At 44.5% G+C, this 19112-nt stretch overlaps 1 protein-coding gene across 4 annotated transcripts in view; it reads right to left on the bottom strand.

Moving 5' to 3' along the window:
• Positions 1-19112, bottom strand: part of LOC111969857 (inositol 1,4,5-trisphosphate-gated calcium channel ITPR1-like) — a 148620-nt gene that overhangs the window by 78970 nt on the left and 50538 nt on the right. For all 4 annotated transcript variants that reach the window (XM_023996185.1, XM_023996186.2, XM_023996187.1 and 1 more), the window contains exons 13-37: positions 14331-14430; positions 14078-14238; positions 13625-13766; positions 13327-13485; positions 13016-13188; positions 11102-11221; positions 10714-10908; positions 10293-10544; positions 10034-10175; positions 9783-9936; positions 9381-9571; positions 9043-9175; positions 8755-8800; positions 8480-8645; positions 8096-8260; positions 7917-7988; positions 7638-7775; positions 7303-7428; positions 6989-7189; positions 6571-6822; positions 6248-6373; positions 5803-5931; positions 4306-4426; positions 3948-4132; positions 140-288 (exon numbers count right to left, since the gene is read on the bottom strand). In XM_023996185.1, coding sequence (XP_023851953.1) covers positions 140-288; positions 3948-4132; positions 4306-4426; positions 5803-5931; positions 6248-6373; positions 6571-6822; positions 6989-7189; positions 7303-7428; positions 7638-7775; positions 7917-7988; positions 8096-8260; positions 8480-8645; positions 8755-8800; positions 9043-9175; positions 9381-9571; positions 9783-9936; positions 10034-10175; positions 10293-10544; positions 10714-10908; positions 11102-11221; positions 13016-13188; positions 13327-13485; positions 13625-13766; positions 14078-14238; positions 14331-14430 — 3798 coding nt within the window. The remainder of the gene's footprint in view (positions 1-139; positions 289-3947; positions 4133-4305; positions 4427-5802; positions 5932-6247; positions 6374-6570; positions 6823-6988; positions 7190-7302; positions 7429-7637; positions 7776-7916; positions 7989-8095; positions 8261-8479; positions 8646-8754; positions 8801-9042; positions 9176-9380; positions 9572-9782; positions 9937-10033; positions 10176-10292; positions 10545-10713; positions 10909-11101; positions 11222-13015; positions 13189-13326; positions 13486-13624; positions 13767-14077; positions 14239-14330; positions 14431-19112) is intronic.

The raw sequence follows: 19112 nt of genomic DNA, 5'->3' as shown, positions 1-19112 counted from the left end.
TGTGGAAAATATTTCTCAATTTCTAAGAAGATTGCAAACTGTGGTTCATCACTGGACTTGGCAAGAGGCACGTTCATTGTTAGTCAGCATGTCAAGGAGGTGGGTGGCTTGCAGTGGTTAGTGGGTACGTGAGTCTTACTTGGAAATGAAGCCACCGCTTTCACACTTCCTGCGGGCGTCTGTGTTCTCAGGAAAGAGTAGCTCTGGGCGATGCAGCACGTCCACCAGGACAGATAGCTCAGCCTGGACCAAAGGACGCAGACGGTCCTCTAGAGCCGACACTATGTCCTTAAACACAGAGCAATGCAGAAGACAGGCATGGTTAGAGAGGTAACAGAACAGAAATAGGACACAGACAGGGCATTGGCATACTGAGTGTTACACCAGTGGTAGGTCTAGATGAAGCCCAAATGAACTGTATGAGATTGGAGCCTGGATTCCAGCCCCTACATTTGAAGTCGTGACCAAACAAGGTACAGGGAAGCTGACAAAACTGAAAAACACTATGGTGAACTTTGTGACCTTATTGTCTCAGACTGCACACTGGGAAAAAAATGTATAAAAGCAGAAGTAGACCACGGTTTACCAAAAACCTCGAAAACAGACCAGCCCAATCCAACTCCCCCCGCTCTATATCCACATGAGTCAGTCATGATAAACTCCATGGAAATAAGAAAACTGTTACAGTTGCGTCACACTGTGTGTTGATGTAGACATTGTCTTGCGTAGGAGGGAGGGAAGGCGGGAGGGATTCTGGTAGAGTTACTGTATACAGTGTGATGGGTACAAAGAAATTGCAACACACACACTAGATTAGCTTTCTGGGGGATTACAGGTCATTCGTTACTAACGCAATTCCATGAATTCTGTTTCTGGGAACTGGTCAATTCATCACAGCCATTTTCAATTATTGCCATAGTTTTTCAAGACGATTTAAGTCAAAACTGAAACTAGGCCACTCAGGAACATTCAATGTTGGTAAGCAACTCTAGTGAATATTTGGCCTTATGTTTTAGGTTATTGTCCTGGTGAAAGGTGAATTTCAAATCAAATCACATTTTATTTGTCACATGGCAGAATACAACAGGTATTCCTTACTGTGAAATGCTTACTTACAAGCCCTTAACCAACAATGCAGTTCAAGAAATAGGGTTAAGAAAATATTTACTAAATAAACTAAAGTAACACAATAAAAAGTAGCACAAAATTACATAACAATAACGAGGCTATATACAGGGGGTACCGGTACCGAGTCAACGTGCGGGGGTACAGGTTAGTTGAGGTAGTTTGTACATGTAGGTATGGGTAAAGTGACTATGCATAGATAATAAAGAACGAGTATCAGCAGTGTAAAAAATAAAGGGGGGGGGGGTCAATGTAAATAGTCTGGGTGGCATTTGATTAATTGTTCAGCAGTCTTATAGCTTGATAGAAGCTGTTAAGGAGCCTTTTGGACCTAGACTTGGCGCTCTGGTACCGCTTGCCGTGCGGTAGCAGAGAGAACAGTCTATGACCTGGGTGACTGGAATCTTTGACAATTTTTTGGGCCTTCCTCTGACACCGCCTAGTATATAGGTCCTAGATGGCAGGAAGCTTGGCCCCAGTTATGTACTGGGCCGTACGCACTACCCTCTGTAGCACCTTACGGTCGGATGCCGAGCAGTTGCCATACCAGGCGGTGATGCAACTGGTTAAGATGCTCTCGATGGTGCAGCTGTAGACATTTTTGAGGAGCTGGGGACCCATGCCAAATCTTTTCAGTCTCCTGAGGGGGAAAATGTGTTGTCGTGCCCTCTTGTGTTTGGACCATGTTGGTGATGTGGACACCAAGGAACTTGAAACTCTCGACACGTTCCACTACAGCCCCATCGATATGAATGGGGGCCTGTTCGGGCCTCCATTTCCTATAGTCCACGATCATCTCCTTTGTCTTGCTCACACTGAGGGAGAGGTTGTTGTCCTGGCACCACACTGCCAGGTTTCTGACCTCCTCCCTATAGGCTGTCTCATCGTTGTCGGTGATCAGGCCTACCACTGTTGTGTCGTCAGCAAACTTAATGATGGTGTTGGAGTCTTGCCTGGCCACGCAGTCGTGGGTGAACAGGGAGTACCGATGGGGACCAAGCATGCACCCGAGGGGCCCGGGTGTTGAGGATCAGCGTGGCAGATGTGTTGTTGCCTAACCTTACCACCTGGGGGCGGCCCTTCAGGAAGTACAGGATCCAGTTGCAGAGGGAGGGGTTTAGTCCCAGGGTCCTTAGCTTAGTAATGAGCTTTGTGTGCACTATGGTGTTGAACACTGAGCTGTAGTCAATGAACAGCATTCTCACATACCGTAGGTGTTCCTTTTGTCCAGGTGAAAAAGGGCAGTGTGGAGTGCGATTGAGATTCCGTCATCTGTAGATCTGTTGGGACGGTATGCAAATTGGTGTGGTTCTAGGGTTTCCAGGATGATGGTGTTGATGTGAGCCATGACCAGCCTTTCAAAGCACTTCATGGCTACCGACGTGAGTGCTACGGGGCAGTAGTCATTTAGGCAGGTTATCTCCGCATTCTTGGGCACAGGGACTATGGTGCTATAAACACGTGGGTATTACATACTCGGTCAGGGAGACGTTGAAAATGTCAGTGAAGACACTTGCCAGTTGGTCCACGCATGCTCTGAGTACATGCCCTGATAATTCGTCTGAATGGTCACCTGTTTAAAGGTCTTGCTTACATTGGCTACGGAGAGCATGATCACACAGTCGTCCGGGAACAGCTGGTGCTCTCATGCATGCTTCAGTGTTGCTTGCCTTGAAGCGAGCATAAAAGGCATTTAGCTCGTCTGGTAGGCTCACGTCACTGTGCAGCTCACGGCTGGGTTTCCCTTTGTAGTCCGTAATAGTTTGCAAGCCCTGCCACATCCAACGAGCGACAGAGCTGGTGTAGTAGGAGTCAATCTTAGTCCTGTATTGATGCTCTGCTTGTTTGATGGTTCATCTGAGGGAATAGCGGGATTGTTCTCCCAGTGTCTGCTGGAAAGCAGACAGAAACAGATTTTCTTCTAGGATTTTGCCTGTGCCTAGCTCTATTCTGTTTATTTTTATCCCCAAAAAGTCCCTACTCCTTGCCGATGACAACCATACGCATAACATGATGCATCCACCACCATGCTTGAAAATATGAAGTACAGTACGCTGTGATGTGTTGTTTTGGATTTGCCCCAAACATAACGTTTTTTATTTAGGACATACAGTTAATTTCTTTGCCACATTTTTTGCAGTATTACTTTAGTGCCTTATTGCAAACAGGATACATGTTTTGGAATATGTTTATTGTGTATAGGCTTCCTTCTTTTCACTCTGTCATTTAGGTTAGTATTGTGGAGTAACTACAATGCTGTTGATCCATCCTCAATTTTATCCTATCACATCCATTAAACTTTGTAACTGTTTTAAAGTCATCATTGGTGTGAGCAGTTTCCTTCCTACCCGGCAACTGAGTTAGGAAGGACGCTTGTATCTTTGTAGTGACTGGGTGTATTGATACACCTTCCAAAGTGTAATTAATAACTTCACCATGCTCAAATAGATATTCAATGTCTGTTTGTTTTTTTACCCATCTACCAATAGGTGCTCTTCTTTGCGAGGCATTGGAAAACTTCCCTGTTTTTTGTGGTTTAATCTGTGTTTGAAATGTACATTTTTGCGACTGAACTTTAGGCTTGCCATTATAAAGGGCTTGAATACATATTGACTCACGACATTTCAGCTTTCATTTTTTATTCATTTGTAAAATGTTTTAAAAACATAATTCCACTTTGACATTATGGGGTATTGTGTGTAGGCCAGTGACATACAATCTAAATGTAATCCATTTTAAATTGAGGCTGTAACACCAAAAAATGTGGAAAAGGTCAAGGGGTGTGAATACTTTCTGAAGGCACTGTATTCCTGAATCCTCACCTGCAGCCTTTCTATGATGTTCCTGTAGCTAACGGACGCAGTGGCGTTGGAGTCCCTCCTGGGAGCGTTCTTGGCGGAGAGTCTCCAGCTCAAGATGGACTTGGTGACCACGTTGTTGGACTTGACAAATAGGTTGTTCACCTGGCTGTCCAGGTCCACTGGGATCGCGATGGCTCTGCTCTTGGCTGTGTGAAATGAAACAGTAGGACACAAACTTAAGAGGGATGCTCGTTTTTTTGAAAGATGTATTTTTTTCTTCTAGATGACAGATAAAATGAGCTCATTGGAAAATGTATTTCTCTGACTTTATCAAGACAGTGTTTGGGCAACAGGTGGAGGCCAATTGCAGGTATCTTACCCACGTCCGACAGCACCTTGATACAGGCCTCAACGGAGGCCTTCTGAGTGGGGTTGAGCCAGTTGCAGTGGTATACCCTGAACACCCCCTGCAGGAGCTGTACAAACACCGGCTGACGAGTCTAAGAGAAAGCGCGAGAGAGAGACAGACAGACAGGAAGTAAAGACAGTAGATATGAGAGGAGAAAAGACGTCAAAAGACAAGTCAGAAGCTGCACATTAAACAAAGCTAAAATCCCCAGCAGTGATCAACAAAGGCTTTTGTGGTTTATCACAGACCATATTTCTAGAACCCAGTTTCCCCAACGTGAGGGTGCCATCAGACACAAATTGAGTCATGTTCAGCAAGAAGAAATCAGAGAAAACCTTTGAAACCGAGAAAGTATCACATGAACGTTTATTTACGTTTCAAAGCGTTTTTTCCTGTTTGCCCGTACAATTCTCGAACCTTTAACAGTATGTACTGTAAAAGTGCTATAACATACAGTATATGTAAGAGGGTCTAACACTTCTAGTATGCCTGTTGGTTATCACCAGAATCAGCTCAGGTCCCAACTACTACTAGACCAATGTCTAATACATACAGTATCACCGCTACCACCAGGACCAAACAACACCCTGTGAACCAGCTGCACACAAACCTATGGCACAACATACTGTATACCTCCGTTATCTTTCCCAGAATGCTTGCCTGTTATGGGAAAGAAGGGAATGAATATCATTAGGCGGTTCACATTAACTGGTGTATTGAGTCTAAATGGGATGTAGGATGGTGGAGGAAATGGGTTGGAAAGGATGTGGAAATGACTATAAGAGAAACTAAACCTAATAAAGTCTAAACAAAAACCTAGTTCCTTACAGGAATTGGTATTACTAGACAACTCCAGGAATGATTGTAAAACCCTTAGAGTGAAGTGGGCAAGTCTTTTCCTCCACATGTCATACATCCCAACCATTTATAGTAGGCCACAGAGTGATTTACCATTCATTACGTGACATTTGCAATTATATCCCAGCAAACACATCCCAGGTATCTTGTGAAAACAAGCTTAAAGATCTGGGAAGGAACTGAAAGGAGGATTCTAAAGCATTTGCACACACCATCTGTAAAGAATTCTTGGAAGGTGCTGACTCAGTTCTGTGAAGACCAGTCATTGAGGAAACGTCTGGCTACTCTATGACTGCTGGTAAGGAACAGACCCAGGGGATGGAAAACCAATTACAGTGGGACTTTTACTCATACTTACATACACCTGACGTGCCAGCTATTTGAAGCAAAATGTCATATATTACATGTTAACTGTCAGTGTAGAGCCTTTGGGGATAATGTTTCTTCCACACAGACGAGGAATTCATTAATCCCTTTTAGAAAATGATAAGTTAACACAGATCACTATCAACAGAAAATGATTGATGACCAGATTTCACCCAACAGCGTAGAATATCCACCATTCAACTGCTTTTATTTAGTGTTATATGTTACGGTGGTCATGGTTACCTGCAGACTGGTGCTCTGGTCAGAGAAGGGCGAGCTGAAGAAGGTGGTGACGATGCTCATGACTGTCTCTGTCACGTAACCCTCCAGAACCGTGTCTGCATGCTTCCTGTCACTGGTGTTGTTGCACACCTACAGACAGCAGACACGGACAACCAAGGTTAACCTGACTCACTCACCAGACAGACGTGGTTAATGGGTGAGCATTCACTGGATCACACTTCCTGGATCCTCACAGGAAGGAGGATAGAATATTGTTACTCCACGCTGTGATCTCACAGTGCCTCTCAGCAGAACACTCCCAGGAGGACATATAGGGCTAACTTTATTTTGAGAGTCTCCCTGTAGAATGCTCAGCAGACTATCAACAAGGTCTCAGTAACATGTCACCAGCATGTCTGTTGACTAGCCAGCAGATATGGAAGAGAGGTGATGTGTGTTTGTTTACCCTGCAGATGTCCACCAGGAAGTTCTCAAAGAGCTTCCACATGTGGTTGCTGGTGTAGATCTCCTTCATCTCCACCTCTGTGTCCACGTAGCAGTGGTTCAGGAAGTTGATGTAGGCTATCTTCACCTGGAGAAAAAGTTAGGCACCATCAAGTTGTTCATTCCTAAGTACAGAATTATCTCAAGAGCCCAGAATGGTCATTTAACTTGCTGCAAGAAGCAAATGTTCAAATGAGTCACATGAATACAACATGTACACCAGGCTCTTTATCATTTCAGTAGACTACCAATGCATGCATTTTAGCTCTTGGGTCAATCACTCACCTCAGGGATGCAGTCCTCATGGGTGACCACCCTCACTATGTCATCCAAAGGCAGCAGAGAGTTACACTTGATCTCAGTGTAGACGTTTTTTCCCTCGGTGCAGACAGCCAGCAGCTCTACCAGGTGGATGTGGTACCTCAGAGCGCTGTTCTCATCCATACGATCCCGCTCCGACCGCATCATCGTGACCAGGGTCTGGAAGGACGCACGGTCGTTGTAGAACACCAGGACGTCCTCGCCCGAGTTCACCAGCTGAGCAGGAGGAAGACAGACACTGTAGTTATCAGATGCTGCTGACACATGATATAGATTTGAACTCATTTTTGTTTGGGTAGTATAACAGGTTTATATTGCTAAAATGCATAATGTATTTGATTTGCATTAGAATCATGTGTGCACTGTAATTATGGTGTCCCACCTCAGCCATGACGGTGTCCTGACACTTCTTGATGAACTTGTTCTCGGCTTTGACAATGGTTTGAAGGAATTTGAGGTACTGGACATGGCGGCCGTGTGTCTCGGTGCAGTGGATAAAGTGCTGCACCACGCGCTCGTTGATCTCACTGCACAGCTGGAAGTTATTCATGAAGACGTGCTGCATGGTGATTGCCTCCAGAATCTGAAGAGAAGGTGAAATAGAAGCATCAAACTAGTGGACTTATTGGTATGGGAAGGATGGAGTACCACTGGTTCCTCCCAGTCCTAACCCTTTCCCCAGGAAAGTCCACTCACCCCTGGGTTGAGGAATAGGTTGATGTGCTTGTGCAGCAGGATCTGGTTCTGCTGGTTCCCTGCACAGAAGTTCTGGAGGAACTCATGAGCCAGCTTCATGATCTCCTGCATACGGACGTCCTCGCCCTGGAGTGTTCATCATAAGTACAGGCAGACACACATCCAAAGAGCTGCAGCTATCATTCAAACCTTCCACAAATGAAATTATTGACCAAGCTTATGTACTGTAGAACTCTATGGCATAAATGCTCTACTGTTTTCTTCATGCCTTTTTGGTCAGTCTATAAAGGGATGTGTTGAGAGTATTAGGTCTGGCTCATCATATTCTCCAGTACCTTCTCATAGGGGATCTGCAGTAGCTCCAGCACCACACTGTGGGCCCCCATGTTCCTCAAAAGTCTCTGCTGCTGCTTCTTACTCTTCTTCCCTGATGCTCCCTCCTGGACACACAGCTTACTGAGCCGCAGCAGGATCTGAACACAGGGGAAGAGAGAAGGGGCTCAGAGACTGTCTGCCTTATACATCTCCAATACCTGACAACATCATAAAAGAGTGAAGGCAATGACTCTTTACACCACCAACTCAGAGATGAGAGAAAATGAAGAAGATGGTACCTCCTTCATAACCCTGTAGTTGTAACTGCTGTTGCTTTCCTCCTTCTTTTTGTCAGAGCCACCTGAATCCCCCTGCACATGGACAGAGTTAGAATGAGAGCTTGTTCATATTCATGTGAAGCATTCCAAAAACAATCCTTGAGATGTACAATAATCGTTGGGAAGTTTTGACGCAATACCTTCTTTTTATGGTCAGACTCTGATGGTCCGTCCCCTCCGTCATCGTCCCCTTGCCTCTTGTACACCCACAGCTCCGACTTCTCCACGATGGAGCGCAGCTGGTCCAAGTCGGACTTGATCTGCTTGTAGTTGTCCACATCTTGGCTGGTCACCAAGAGCTGGACCTAAGGGAAGAGGAAGCGCTATAACTCAGTTTAGACTTAAGTTTAATCTCCACAGCAAGCTAGGCCTTTAATGGCCTTGAAATCAAATGACTTTAATGCTCATTCATATGATGCCTTTCTAACTAAAGATACGAATCTTGATGAGTGTGCGGAAAACTGATACAGTGGACCTGTGAGTTCTTGTGGCTGTGGCACCTGTGGGTTTGGTCGGAGGCCTACCTGTTTGAAAGCCATGAGGACTTCCTGTCTCTGGCTGAAGTGTCTGAAGAGCAGCTGGAGGGCCCCAGACACCAGGGGAGGGTAGTCATGCATGGTGAGGTGCAGTAGCACCCTCAGGAATGTCCTCCCTCCATGGTCATCCAGGTCCAGAGGGGTGTTCTCCTCACTGCAGAACAACACACCAGGCTCAGACACTGGGGACTGAGTATCCCAGTCTTAAAAACAGTCCTTTTACGGAGACTGACACTGCATTGCTTTAAAATGAGAGGGTTTACCTTCCTCCAAAGATTGCCTCTGCCTGCTCTTCTATGTTCTCAAAATCTAGAGCCCCATACAAAACAAATGAAGCATTTACATTCTTGTGAAGCCCGTTTGAAGGCTATACTTCACTTTAGAAACCATCGACACCACAAATGAACTTGATAAATATCTGAAAATAAAAATGTAATACAAATATTAAGGGTGTAAGGACATGTGGCATCTGTTATGTCTGTAGTGTCTGTAGCTTGAGGGTAAAAGCAGTAAGAAAGAAAAGGCAAGGCTATGGTTTTCAGTATGCTGACCTGTCATATTATTTCCATCTTGACTAGCACTAGACAATGTATTATCACCCTGAGGGTTACTCTCATCAAACTCTCGCTTGAAGATACAGAGCAGGCAGGAGATCCTGTAGTCTAGCCGCACATTCAGAATGAACTAGTGGGCAGGAACAGAGCACATCAGTTAGTTAAAACACCAGGCTTCGGAGCTCACCACAAGAATAATCATACTGAGAAAAATATGTCCTTCATCTAGATTTTGTACACATTTGTATATGATACTATGGGAAATCAAAGCCAAGATATTTGGATACAACATCAGAAAATCTATATACAAGGCCAGATGACGGTGCAGACGTTACCTGGAGGATCTCGATGATCTTGAGCTTGGTGTCCATCACCATGATGTCCTCCCTCTCCGGCTCTGTCTGGGTCTTGACCACACCCTCCTCCGGCTGGTGGGTGGGGGTGATAGGAAGGAAGCCCCCCCCTCGAAGGACCACCTGGGTCATCAGCTCCCCCACCCCATGGATAGACTTCATCACATTACTGCCTGTGGACACACACATACACACAAAAACGCACACACCTCAGAGTTGAACTGGGGTGCATACTCACACACAACACATTAACCAAACCTAATTAACTCCCACATGATTCCTCATATAAGGGAAGGGTATTGAGAGCGAGAGAGTCCACCTCAATTACACTACATCAGTAACAGCCAATACCAATTGACAGACAGGAAGAAGTTGGGTGTTCACCTTGTTTTTCCTCTCCCTTCTCCAGCTTGGTAATGGGGTAAATGGTGCTGACATGAACACAGTCCAAGATGTTCAATAAGATCTTAGTCAGTCGCAGCAGGTCACTGAAGTTATAGAAGCCAAAGTAAATGAGGTTCCTTGCCAGGTTCACTACCTTTTAACAGAAAAAATTTGAAAACGGAAGTGAGATAATTCCCCATATTATACATTCTCTCTGGTTGACACTTTGTGATTTTTTTAGAGAAAACTACCTCGAAGGTGAGCTTGTTTTTCTCTCTGTCGTCGAAAGGGATGTTCTGAGACACCACAGACATCAGGTAGTTCTCCACAAACTCCATGGTCAGGCAGAACCTTTCCTTGATCTCATCTCTGGTGGTCCCATCATTGTCGTAGCTTAGAAAGTGAGAGAACATTATTGTGTAAAGACTCAGAGGTAGCCTGTAGATGAGCTCAGGTAATGCAGAAAATCGCTGATAGGACCCTAACAACACGTTCATAAACCCCACTCACTTGTCAATGGCGATCTTGGAGGGGATCTCGGACCAGAGGCGTGCGTACTTGACTGGCGTGACCTGTTCCTGGGGGTCGCGGTCCACGTGCATGTGCAGCATCATGCGGCAGAAGGATGCCCTAAGGTCGTAGGGCAGGTCCTCGTCAGACATGCAGCGCAGGATCAGGTCCACGTCTAGCTGGCCAGAGATCTTATTGATGGCCAGGTACTGACGGTCCAGACACATCCGCGCAAACAGATTCAGCTGGTACCTGCATGGGGGAGAGGAGCATACTTTAACATCTGGTCGGGGTATTAGTCTGATTGTCTATGTACATAACCTGCTTTCAAACTGTCCCATATGCTTTTACATACTGTACATCCAAACATGTCATTGCACCCATAATCCAACCTTAGCTCCTTAAGGTGCTAAACCCTGACCTGTAGTAGCTGACCACCTCCTGGTCCTCCTTCTGGCCCTCCTTGGCGTCCTGGGCCAACTCTCTGACACTCTTGCTCCTGATCTCCTTGCAGTTGTCCCTCCAGAAGAGCCACACCTCCTCCTCGTCCTCCTCCGTCTCTATGGGATTCTCCCCCATTGTTACAGCCTCAATCTCAAAGCGCGACAGAACTAGCCTGGTCGGCGGCAAATAAAACAGACAGTCAACATAGTGCAAAGTAACTGCCTAAAACAATGAATACTGAAACACGCGTCAGTCTGTGTTTTCATAATCAACAGCATTACTAATAACACTATATTGGAGCCAATCTAATTAGAAAGCATCAGTATAATGTTCAAACATGCGCTCATGTTTTTAGTGGGGTTTACTTAGTCTCGATGAGGATGTCTGCATTGGATGGGTCCAGCACGGCGTTACAGATGAGCTCCTGAGTCACTGGGATGGACTTGTTCATGGACACACACAGATCAGACAGGTAGTCCAGAAACCTGGAGATGAGGGTCAAAGAGAAGGGGATGGTCAACATACAGGTCCAGCTGCCTAGGAGGAGGCATACACCACTGCACTGGATAAACACTGACGTTGGTGCTAAACTGAAGAATAGGGCTACCGCACACAGAGCTACCGTAGACAACCTTGATGCTATGGCCGAAGACAGGAAGAAGTAGTCCCGCTATGACCTCCGCAGAGTCAACAAACGAGCAAAGGGACAATTTAGGAATACGGTGGAATCATAATACACAGACGCCCGCCTCATGTTGCAGGGGCTACATTCCATTAATGATTACAAAGGAAGACCCAACCCTGCCCAACGATGCCTCTCTAGCAGGCAAACTCATTGCATGCACGCTTTGACAACAACATAGAGTTGAGTGTGAGGATTGGGTGATCTCGCTCTCTGAGGCCGACGTGAGAAGGGTCTTTAATCAGGTCAACACCCGCAGGGCTGTGGGCCCCGATGGTACTCCAGGGTGCGCTCTAGGGGCATGCGCAGAACAGCTGGCAAGCATATTCACAGTTATTTTCAACTTCTCCATGCCCCAGTCTGTAATTCCCACGTTTTAAAATGACCACAATCCTTCCTGTTCCTAAGAATTCTAAGGCTTCATGCCACAATGACTAATGCCCTGTAGCACTCACTTCTGTAATCATGAAGTGCTTTGAGAGGCTGGTTATGGCACACATTAACTCCACCATCTCAGCCACCCTAGACCCACTCCAATTTGCATACCACCCCAACAGATCCATAGATGACGCGATCTCAATTTTTCCACACTGCCCTCATCCACCTAGATAAGAGGAATACCTATGTGAGAATGCTGTTCATTGACTACACACCATTGTCCCCTCCAAGCTCGTCACCAAGCTTAGGACTCTGGGTCTGAACACCTCCCTCTGCAACTGGAACCTGGACTTCCTGACGGGCCCACCCCAGGTGGTAAGGGTAGGCAACATCTCCTGCCACGCTGACCCTTAACACAGGGGCCCCACAGGGGTGTGTGCTTAGTCCCCTCCTGTACTCCCTGTTCACCCACGAAAGTGTAGCCACGCACGATTCCAACACAATTATCAAGTTCGCTGATAACATGACGGTGGTAGGCCTGATCACCGGCGACAATGAGTCAGCCTATTAGGGAGGAGGTTAGTGACCTGGCAGTGTGGTGCCGGAGCAACAACCTCTCCCTCAACATCAGCAAGACCAAGGAGCTGATCGTGGACTACAGGAAACGGAGGGGTGAGCACTTATTTCATTGTGTATTTCATATTCTTGTGTTTTTTTCTAATAATACATTGTTATTGATCCTTGCAATGTTGGGATTTGAAAGGCATGTGACATTAAAACTTGAAAACTACGGGGTCTACAACAGTGCACTAGCCAGTATCCACAGTACAGGCTCCCAGAGTAGGCTTATTCAGGCTCTGTGACCTGCTACAGCCCTGTGCTGCTGGAAACAGAAGGCTCCAGTCCCGACACAGTCCCCCTCCCAGCTCCATCAGACCCCAATAAAAGCCCCCTTTATCCAAACCCTTGGATCAGCATGGTTCTCATATCGCCAGCAGCACAAGACTGGAGCTCGACAGCACTAATGACAGCAATTACCTCCAGTGCCAGGGTCCAAAACAATCCCATCCTCTGATACCCTCATGCATACATTTGAATACATCTACATCTACTACATTCCCTGGCTGGTGCTGTACAAACAAACTTCCACCCACAGACAACCTTCTGAATCAGGCCCATGGCATGCCACCATCCTATCACCCCGTCCTCTTGGTCTCACCTGGGCTCCCGGTTCTTCCTGACCAGGGTGACAAAGGTGTCGATCTCTGCGGCCGTAATGTGTTTTTCCAGAAGCTTGCGGTTGTTGTGGAGCAGGGCAGTTATCGTGTCCTCAGCCAGAACGTCGTAGCCTATCTGCTTCTGCATGAAGCGGAACTGCTTGGCTATGTACTCCTGTAGAGGGGGATTCAGTGAGGGTCAGGACCATTCTAATGCACAACTAACAGGTTAAGTATATTTTGCCTTTTAGCTAGCACATTTCTGCTGTGTGTCTGAGTTGATCGATGCAATCAATCAGTTCTGCCCACCGACCTGGTTCTTCCTGTAGTCTTGTTGGGAGTGCCGTAATACCCGGTAACAGAGCCTGCAGATGTGCCTGAAGGGGGCATGGCGCTGGTCACCAAGCTCTTCCAATCGCAGCATAGGACCATCCCCACTGTCCGTGAACGGGGCTTGGAGAAGTTTGAAAATCTAAAAAGAGGGATATGGATTCCATATGTCATTTAAATTGCGACACTCAAATTGACAATGTGGGGAGGTCAACTTAACATTGACTATCATAAGTACCCCAAGCCCAAAGTAGACGATACTACCACGGAATGAGCTGTACCTGTTTGAGGATGTTCTGCTCCCTCATGAGTTTCTGTCTCTCTCTGTTGGGCTTGTTGACCATGATCTCCAGCACGTCCTGGCCAGTGTTGGGGATGTCACACACGAAGAAGACCAGGTCCTCCAGAAGCTTAGTGACAAACCTAGAGACCAGAGAGACAGGGCCAGAGAGGAATGAATGGTTCCACCAGGATCCCAGATAACACCCACTCCTACAGCCAGCCTCTCTAGAGAGAGGAGCCACGGACAATAGCTAAAAGAGAAAAACTATGGAATACCCGGTGGACCTTAAAACGATGACACATCTCAACATGAAAAATAATACTTCTACCAAATGTTAAAAGGCCAACAGCAATCTTCTAAAAATGACTTTCAACCTACCAGATATTTACAAAAATGTAATACAGTAGGTCAAAAGGTTACTGCCGGCATCTGTTTCAAACACACACTTTACCTCCTCTCATTCTGTGTTATAGTGCCCTTCTCCAGTTTGCCAGCAATGGATGCCAACACTTTACTGGCATCGTTGGCCAAGTCTAAGTCTCTGACTTCCGCTGGGGGGACAGGCACTATGGCAAAGGCCTCTTTGTCTTCTTTAACCGCTGATGTGCCAATCTAAAAGAACGACGTGTAAAACATACTTTGAATAAATAGATTTTACAAGTCCGATCAAAGGTCACACACTAGTATCCTTCCCAGCCACTCACCCGTAACATGACAGGCTTCTCCTCCTCCTTGTCAATGGGGTTGTTGGTGCTGTGGACCCATGTGTTGGTGCAGAGGTGCCGGAGCCTCACAAAAGAGTTCCTGAGGGAACAGGACAGAGCAACTCAGAGGACCGCACCAACACAAAAAACAACAGTCCACTATACTAGTCTACCTCTATGATAATTCTACTAAGAGGCCTTTTACATGCATTTACATGCAAAATTATGTTTGTGGATAGTAATTCTTCAGGTGATTTTTTTCCCCCGGTGTCAACCTTACAGTAAGTAGCCTTGAAAGGTGAACTTTGTTTAAACATTTATATTGTTTGCAGAAGTATTTGGGATTACTAGGGAATACCAGCTGTGTTTAGTCTGTAATGCTCTTTCAACTTGGATGGGAAGAAAATGTTGTCTTATTAAACCAAGCCCTGTGAGGACAGAATGGGACGCTCAATAACATACGTCACTCAATTTCTCAGAATCTGCTCTTGATGCAAGAGCTCAACTGTATACAACCGTGCATGGTGACTCTGCATGGTCATAGATGGCTGAGTCAGGACAGGAGATTCTTCAAATTGGCCACCTTTTGCCTTGATGACAGCTTTGTACACTCTTGGCATTCTCTCAACCAGCTTCATGAGGTAATCCCCTGGAATGCATTTCAATTAACAGGTGTGCCTTGTTAATACTTAATTTGTGGAATTTCTTTCCTTCTTAATGCGTTTGAGCATATCAGTTGTGTTGTGACAAGGTAGAACTGGTATACAGAAAATAGACATATTTGGTAAAAGACCAAGTCCATATTATGGACTTCCTTTTTACTTTACTTGAAGACATGCAGGTCAGTCAATCCAGAATATTTCAAGAACTTTGAAAGTTTCTTCAAGTGCAGTCGCAAAACCATCGAGCGCTATGATGAAACTGTCTCTCATGAGGACCACCACAAGAAAGGAAGATCCAGAGTTACCTCTGCTGCAGAGGATAAGTTCATTAGAGTTACTGGCCTCAGAAAATGCAGTTAAAAAAAATGCTTCACAGAGTTCAAGTAACAGACACAAGTAACAGACACATCTCAACATCAATTGTTCAAAGGAGACTGCATGAATCAGTCCTTCATGGTTGATTTGCGGCAAAGAAACCACTACCAAAGGACACCAATAATAAGAAGAGACTTGATTGGGCCAAGAAACACGAGCAATGGACATTAGAGCGGTGGAAATCTGTCCTTTGGTCTGATGACTCCAAATTTGAGATTTTTGTTTCCAACCGCTGTGTCTTTGTGAGATGCAGAGAAGATGAACGGATGATCTCTGCATGTGTGGTTCCCACCGTGAAACATGGAGGAGGAGGTGTGATGGTGTGGGGGTGCTTTGCTGGTGACACTGTCTGTGATTTATTTAGAATTCAAGGCACACTAACCAGCATGGCTACCACAGCATTCTGCAGCGATACGCCATCCCATCTGGTTTGCGCTTCGTGGGATTATAATTTGTTTTTCAACAGGACAATGACCCAACACACCTCCAGGCTGTGTAAGGGCTATTTAACCAAGAAGGAGGAGAGTGATGGAGTGCTGCATCAGATGACCTGGCCTCCACAATCACCCAACCTCAACCCAATTCAGAAGGTTTGGGATGAGTTGGACCACAGAGTGAAGGAAAAGCAGCTAACAAGTGCTCATCATATGTGGAAACTCCTTCAAGACTGTTGAAAATGCAGTCCAGGTGAAGCTGGTTGAGAGAATGACAACAGTGTGCAAATCTATCATCAAGGCAAAGGGTTGCTACTTTGAAGAATCTCAAATATAACATATATTTTGATTTGTTTAACCCTTTTTTGGTTCCTACATGGTTCCATGTGTTATTTCATAGTTTTGATGTCTTCACTATTATTCTACAATGTAGAAAATAGTAAAAATAAAGAAAAACCCTTAAATGAGTAGGTGTGTCCAAACTTTTGACTGGTCCTGTATATCAATTGGTTGTTCAAACAACCTAAAACCAACTTAGTTATAGATGATGGTAATAACGTTTAGAGTGGGCTCTCACCACTAGTGGGTGTGATGACTTTCTGTAACATCCTCAAACAAGATGTATGAAAATCTAGTTCCAAAATACAAATACTTTGATGTTTTGTGTGCCAAAACAGCAGTGTCAGCCAATCAGCTTCTTTGTTGTTCAACGCGATGTTCCATTCATAAAGGCTGCTGTAGCTACTGCTACCTAGCATGAGGACGAAAAGGGCAGTTTTCCGGAAAAAATAGCAGTATTTCAATCTTCCCACTGTATCAGTTTGGATAAAGGTAACATTTGGAGTACAGTGGCATATCCCATCCCTGTATTTATATTTTTTATTCAACTAAGCAAGTCAGTTAAGAACAAATTGTTATTTACAATGTTTACATTGTAAACACAATTTAACCAACACCCATCTATTTTTGTGGCTAACTGGACCTACCATTTGGTTTTGAATTACTGAAACCAAACCATAAGATTTGAATGAAAAGTATTTGAATAAACATGAAAAAGGTGAACGTAAGAAGCGCTCAAAATTTCAGATAGGCTACATGTCATATTAAACTGCAAATAAACACTCTAAATAGGTCAGGAGGCAGACAGGGAGCCTAAAAAAGAAATGAATTATTTAGGCTATATTATTTCAATTATCTCAAGGCTATAGCCTACAAAGAAATACATTGTGAAGTTTTTGCGAGTACGACACACTAGTCTGGTAGGAGTCAGGGTCATTAGGCGCTCAGCATTTTAAACAACATTTCATTGTGTTAACTCATTTTAGTCTATAAATTGCACATATAGCCCTGTGACTTACTTAGAATTAAATATAAATTAAATGAAAAATGCCTTATTAGACTCAGTCTACAGTGCCTTTGAATTCATTTTTAGAAACAGCAGTTTGTCCAGAGTCTGTGGCTTAAGGCTCATTCCGACGTGCAGGGAGAGCAGACCAACAGCGGAGAATATCATTTCCACGCTTGCAGAGCCACTGGAGATGCTAAACACCTTTTTGGCCACTCTTACCAGGCTGATATATATATATATATACACACACACACACACACACACACACACACACACACACACACACACACACACACACACACACACACACACACACACACACACTACCGGTCAAAAGCTTTAGAACACATACTCATTCAAGGCTTTTCTTTATTTTTACTATTTTCTACATTGAAGAATAAGACATCAAAACTATGAAATAATTTATATTTTGCAATGTTGTTCAAAAGTGTTGGAAAAACGTGTCAATAACCAACTGACTGGCTCACAAGTCCTCAACTGGCAGCTTCATTAAATAGTACCCGCAAAACACCAGTCTCAACGTCAACAGTGAAGAGGTGACTCTGGGATGCTGGCTTTCTAGGCAGAGTTGCAAAGAAAAAGCCATATCTCAGACTGGCCAATAAAAATGTAATATTAAGACGGGCAAAAGAACACAGACACTGGACAGAGGAACTCTGCCTAGAAGGCAAGCATCCCGGAGTCTCCTCTTCACTGTTTATGTTGAGACTGGTGTTTTGCGGGTGCTATTTAATGAAGCTGCCAGTTGAGGACTTGTGATGCATCTGTTTCTCCAACTAGACACTCATGTCTAATGTACTTGTCCTCTTGCTCAGTTGTGCACCGGGGCCTCCCACTCCTCTTTGTATTCTGGTAGAGCCAGTTTGCGCTGTTCTGTGAAGAGAGTAGTACACAGCGTTGTACCAGATCTTCAGTTTCTTGGCAATTTCTCATATGGAATAGCCTTTATTTCTCAGAACAAGAATAGACTGACGAGTTTCAGAAGAAAGGTCTTTGTTTCTGGCCATTTTGAGCCTGTAATCGAAAGCACAAATGCTGTTGCTCCAGATACTCAACTAGTCTAAAGAGTCTAAAGAAGGCCAGTTTTATTGCTTCTTTAATCAGAACAACAGTTTTCAGCTGTGCTAACATAATTGCAAAAGGGTTTTCAAATGATCAATTAGCCAATTAAAATAATAAACTTGGATTAGCTAACACAACGTGCCATTGGAACACAGGAGTGATGGTTGCTGATAATGGGCCTCTGTAGATATTCCATAAGCAAAAATGTTTTATATATATATATATATATATATATATATATATATATATATATTTATTAGGTAGGCCTAAAGGTTTTTAGGCAAAATAACCCAATCAAAACGGAAAGCTCATTGAAAGTTGGAATATGCCAGACCTATTGGGCCAAAATCAATTATGGCCTATTGTATAGTTAAAATAACAAAAATGAAGGAAACTTTTAAGAGATCAGATTGTTTTTGATTATAAATGACACTTAATTAGCTACCCACCTCGTTCCTTTCTTTTAGCACGTGCACGTAGTAAGTAGGCTACACCATCACGACTTCAGGATATGGGGCGGCAGGGTGCCTAGTGGTTAGAGCTTTGGACCAGTAACCCGAAAGGTTGCTAGGTCGAATCCCCGAGCTGACAAGATAAAAATCTGTTGTTCTGCCCCTGAACAAGGCAGTTAACCCACTATTCCTAGACTGTCATTGAAGATAATAATAATAATTTGTTCTTAACTGACTTGCCTAGTTAGATAAAGAAAGAAATACAGTACGATTCTTTAGTTGTGGACATTAAATCACCGCACTCCGTCCCTTGCTCTTGGTTCTCATCTTTGTAAATCACATTGATTTTGCACTTATCTGTTTTTATCAGTTTCTTTATGAAAATATTTAGCAAACTTCATGACAGTAGCTCAAGCAAGGGGGTATAG

The sequence above is a fragment of the Salvelinus sp. IW2-2015 genome, linkage group LG11, assembly GCF_002910315.2.
Source record: "Salvelinus sp. IW2-2015 linkage group LG11, ASM291031v2, whole genome shotgun sequence".
NCBI classification, from domain to species: domain Eukaryota; kingdom Metazoa; phylum Chordata; class Actinopteri; order Salmoniformes; family Salmonidae; genus Salvelinus; species Salvelinus sp. IW2-2015.
Note: the sequence above shows the minus strand (reverse complement) of the source record. Positions and strands in the feature narration are given on the sequence as shown.